Source organism: Oncorhynchus mykiss, unplaced genomic scaffold, assembly GCF_013265735.2.
Source record: "Oncorhynchus mykiss isolate Arlee unplaced genomic scaffold, USDA_OmykA_1.1 un_scaffold_196, whole genome shotgun sequence".
NCBI lineage: Eukaryota > Metazoa > Chordata > Actinopteri > Salmoniformes > Salmonidae > Oncorhynchus > Oncorhynchus mykiss.
Genome location: NW_023493679.1, coordinates 499695 through 505000, shown reverse-complemented (window position 1 = coordinate 505000; position 5306 = coordinate 499695). Strand labels below are relative to the sequence as shown.

The following is a 5306-nucleotide window of genomic DNA, read 5'->3' as shown; positions in this document are numbered from 1 at the left end:
ACACACACACACAGGTCAGAACACACACACACACACACACACAGGTCAGAACACACACACACACACACACACAGGTCAGAACACACACACACACAGGTCAGAACACACACACACACACACAGTTCAGAACACACACACACACACAGGTCAGAACACACACCACACACACACACAGGTCAGAACACACACACACACACACACACAGGTCAGAACACACACACACACACACACACAGGTCAGAACACACACACACACAGGTCAGAACACACACACACACACACAGTTCAGAACACACACACACACACACAGTTCAGAACACACACACATAGGTCAGAACACACACACACACACACACACACACACACACACTCACAGTTCAGAACACACACACACACACAGTTCAGAACACACACACAGTTCAGAACACACACAACACACTTCCTTCTATGATAAAATGTAAATCTCTCTCTCTCTCTCTCCACCAGGTCTGAAGCCAGCCTTCACAGCGTTCCTGCTCTTCACACTGACGATGTCCCTGGTCAGTCTAGCTGGGGTCAGTCTAGCGTTCCTGGTCTCAGCCTCTGTCTCCTCCTTCGCTATGGCCAACGTCCTCATCGCCCTGCCTTTCGTCTTCATGATGGTGAGAGACACACAAACACACTCAAACACTCAAGACACACACTAACTCTCTCTCTCTCTAGGTGTTTGGAGGGTTCCTGGTCAACCTTAACTCCATGTTGTCTTGGTTGTCATGGCTGAAGTGGATCAGCATCTTCCGCTACGGACTAGAGGTAGGAGGGGGATGGGGGTCCTATTAGAGAGTTGGACAGTCTGACGGCCCTATTAGAGAGTTGGACAGTCTGACGGTCCTATTAGAGAGTTGGACAGTCTGATTGATGGTCCTATTAGTCAGTCTGATGGTCCTATTAGAGAGTTGGACAGTCTGATGTTTATTCTCTCCCTCTGTCTCCCCATCAGGCGGTGACCATTAATGAGTTTAAAGGACAAATATTCTACAGCAACACAACCATGTAAGTTGACCTCTCACTCTCCTTTCATTCTCTCTGTCCTCTCCTTTCATTCTCTCTGTTCTCTCCTTTCATTCTCTCTGTTCTCTCCTTTCATTCTCTCTTTTCATTCTCTCTGTCCTCTCCTTTCATTCTCTCTGTTCTCTCCTTTCATTCTCTCTGTTCTCTCCTTTCATTCTCTCCTTTCATTCTCTCTGTCCTCTCCTTTCATTCTCTCTGTTCTCTCCTTTCATTCTCTCTGTTCTCTCCTTTCATTCTCTCTGTCCTCTCCTTTCATTCTCTCCTTTCATTCTCTCTGTTCTCTCCTTTCATTCTCTCTGTTCTCTCCTTTCATTCTCTCCTTTCATTCTCTCTGTTCTCTCCCTTCATTCTCTCTGTTCTCTCCTTTCATTCTCTCTGTTCTCTCCTTTCATTCTCTCTGTTCTCTCCTTTCATTCTCTCCTTTCATTCTCTCTGTTCTCTCCTTTCATTCTCTCTGTCCTCTCCTTTCATTCTCTCTGTCCTCTCCTTTCATTCTCTCTGTTCTCTCCTTTCATTCTCTCTGTCCTCTCCTTTCATTCTCTCTGTTCTCTCCTTTCATTCTCTCCTTTCATTCTCTCTGTTCTCTCCTTTCATTCTCTCTGTCCTCTCCTTTCATTCTCTCTGTCCTCTCCTTTCATTCTCTCTGTTCTCTCCTTTCATTCTCTCTGTTCTCTCCTTTCATTCTCTCCTTTCATTCTCTCTGTCCTCTCCTTTCATTCTCTCTGTCCTCTCCTTTCATTCTCTCCTTTCATTCTCTCCTTTCATTCTCTCTGTTCTCTCCTTTCATTCTCTCTGTTCTCTCCTTTCATTCTCTCTGTTCTCTCTCTCTGTTCTCTCCTTTCATTCTCTCTGTTCTCTCCTTTCATTCTCTGTTCTCTCCTTTCATTCTCTGTTCTCTCCTTTCATTCTCTGTCCTCTCCTTTCATTCTCTCTGTTCTCTCCTTTCATTCTCTCTGTCCTCTCCTTTCATTCTCTCCTTTCATTCTCTCTGTCCTCTCCTTTCATTCTCTCCTTTCATTCTCTCTGTTCTCTCCTTTCATTCTCTCTGTTCTCTCCTTTCAATCTCTCTGTCCTCTCCTTTCATTCTTTCCTTTCATTCTCTCTGTTCTCTCCTTTCATTCTCTCTGTTCTCTCCTTTCATTCTCTCTGTTCTCTCCTTTCATTCTCTCTGTTTTCTCCTTTCATTCTCTCTGTTCTCTCCTTTCATTCTCTCCTTTCATTCTCTCTGTTCTCTCCTTTCATTCTCTCTGTTCTCTCCTTTCATTCTCTCCTTTCATTCTCTCTGTTCTCTCCTTTTATGCTCCTCAAACATCCATCTAAATGCCGACACCGCCACCGTGTGGCAGATCTCTATAATTCAACATATCTCTACTCTCCCTCTATGTACTCAACCCCCCCCCCCCTCTCTCTCTCTCCAGTCTTCCAGGGGAGGTGTACCTGGAGACCCAGGGAATAGACTACAGCACCTGGGGGTTTCTGACCTTTAACCCCTCTCTCTCTCCAGTCTTCCAGGGGAGGTGTACCTGGAAACCCAGGGAATAGACTACAGCACCTGGGGGTTTCTGACCTTTAACCCCTCTCTCTCTCCAGTCTTCCAGGGGAGGTGTACCTGGAGACCCAGGGAATAGACTACATCACCTGGGGGTTTCTGACCTTTAACCCCTCTCTCTCTCCAGTCTTCCAGGGGAGGTGTACCTGGAGACCCAGGGAATAGACTACAGCACCTGGGGGTTTCTGACCTTTAACCCCTCTCTCTCTCCAGTCTTCCAGGGGAGGTGTACCTGGAAACCCAGGGAATAGACTACAGCACCTGGGGTTTTTGACCTTTAACCCCTCTCTCTCTCCAGTCTTCCAGGGGAGGTGTACCTGGAGACCCAGGGAATAGACTACAGCACCTGGGGTTTTTGACCTTTAACCCCTCTCTCTCTCCAGTCTTCCAGGGGAGGTGTACCTGGAGACCCAGGGAATAGACTATAGCACCTGGGGTTTCTGACCTTTAACCCCTCTCTCTCTCTCAGTCTTCCAGGGGAGGTATACCTGGAGACCCAGGGAATAGACTACAGCACCTGGGGTTTCTGGCAGAACCATGTAGCTCTGGCTGGGATCATTACGGTGTGTATGGTCTTGGCCTACATACAGCTCAGACGGATCAACCGCTGGAAGTGACACAGGCCGCAAGAATAGAATCAGATTGAACTACACCTTCTGGAACAACAGGGGCTGTGAAGAGACACACATCACAAGAATAGAATCATAGAATCAGATTGAACTACACCTTCTGGAACAACAGGGGCTGTGAAGAGACACACATCACAAGAATAGAATCATAGAATCAGATTGAACTACACCTTCTGGAACAACAGGGACTGTGAAGAGACACACATCACAAGAATAGAATCATAGAATCAGAATGAACTACACCTTCTGGAACAACAGGGACTGTGAAGAGACACACATCACAAGAATAGAATCAGATTGAACTACACCTTCTGGAACAACAGGGACTGTGAAGAGACACACATCACAAGAATAGAATCAGATTGAACTACACCTTCTGGAACAACAGGGGCTGTGAAGAGACACACATCACAAGAATAGAATCATAGAATCAGATTGAACTACACCTTCTGGAACAACAGGGGCTGTGAAGAGACACACATCACAAGAATATAATCATAGAATCAGAATGAACTACACCTTCTGGAACAACAGGGGCTGTGAAGAGACACATCACAATAATATAATCATAGAATCAGATTGAACTACACCTTCTGGAACAACAGGGGCTGTGAAGAGACACACACTCTCCACTCCAGTCCATTGTAATATGGTTGTATGGTTGTATGGTTTTGTGTTGTAGAAATGTACTGGTGTAGTTATGTTATGATGTTGATGTTGTTATTTGGTGCCTTAATACAGTCTAAGTCCTGTCTGTGCCGGGGGAGGGGTTCTACTGAACGATGTGGAATTGTTTTAAGAATGTCAAATCAAGGATCTTCTTGTTATTTGGTGCCTTAATACAGTCTAAGTCCTGTCTGTGCCGGGGGAGGGGTTCTACTGAACGATGTGGAATTGTTTTAAGAATGTCAAACCAAGGATCTTCTTGTTATTTGGTGCCTTAATACAGTCTAAGTCCTGTCTGTGCCGGGGGAGGGGTTCTACTGAACGATGTGGAATTGTTTTAAGAAGGTCAAACCAAGGATCTTCTTGTTATTTGATTTATAGTTTTAAGACTCATCGAGGTATCAAAAAGATATATATAAAACAAATATTTGATGAACATTTTTATTTGTCCTTACTGCTGTTACCATAGAAACACACTGAATAACAGATAGTCCTTACTGCTGTTAACCCATAGAAACACATTGAATAACAGATAGTCCTTACTGCTGTTACCATAGAAACACACTGAATAACAGATAGTCCTTACTGCTATTAGCCAATAGAAACACACTGAATAACAGATAGTCCTTACTGCTGTTAACCCATAGAAACACATTGAATAACAGATAGTCCTTACTGCTGTTACCATAGAAACACACTGAATAACAGATAGTCCTTACTGCTATTAGCCCATAGAAACACACTGAATAACAGATAGTCCTTACTGCTGTTAACCCATAGAAACACACTGAATAACAGATAGTCCTTACTGCTTTTAGCCAATAGAAACACATTGAATAAAAGATAGTCCTTACTGCTATTAGCCCATAGAAACACACTGAATAACAGATAGTCCTTACTGCTATTAGCCAATAGAAACACATTGAATAACAGATAGGCCTTACTGCTATTAGCCCATAGAAACACACTGAATAACAGATAGTCCTTACTGCTATTAGCCCATAGAAACACATTGAATAACAGATAGGCCTTACTGCTATTAGCCCATAGAAACACACTGAATAACAGATAGTCCTTACTGCTATTAGCCCATAGAAACACATTGAATAACAGATAGGCCTTACTGCTATTAGCCCATAGAAACACACTGAATAACAGATAGGCCTTACTGCTATTAGCCCATAGAAACACATTGAATAACAGATAGGCCTTACTGCTATTAGCCCATAGAAACACACTGAATAACAGATAGGCCTTACTGCTATTAGCCAATAGAAACACACTGAATAACAGATAAGTCCCAAACCAAACGGACAGATGGGCTGTACCAACGACTCCAGACGAGTCCCAAACCAGACGGACAGATGGGCTGTACCGACGACTCCAGACGAGTCCCAAACCAGACGGACAGAT

General features: G+C 44.2%; 1 protein-coding gene across 4 annotated transcripts in view; it reads left to right on the top strand.

Moving 5' to 3' along the window:
- abcg2b (ATP-binding cassette, sub-family G (WHITE), member 2b) overlaps window positions 1-4329 on the top strand; it is a 30376-nt gene extending 26047 nt beyond the window's left edge. For 3 of the 4 annotated variants that reach the window (XM_036972874.1, XM_036972873.1, XM_036972871.1), the window contains 4 exons: window positions 486-640; window positions 702-791; window positions 979-1031; window positions 3068-4329. In XM_036972874.1, the coding sequence (XP_036828769.1) occupies window positions 486-640; window positions 702-791; window positions 979-1031; window positions 3068-3215 (446 nt within the window). In that variant the 3' untranslated portion in view covers window positions 3216-4329. Of the gene's footprint in view, window positions 1-485; window positions 641-701; window positions 792-978; window positions 1032-2467; window positions 2607-3067 lie in introns of those variants that run through there. The other variant, XM_036972872.1, reaches the window with a different exon arrangement.
- The last annotated feature ends 977 nt before the right edge of the window (window positions 4330-5306 follow it).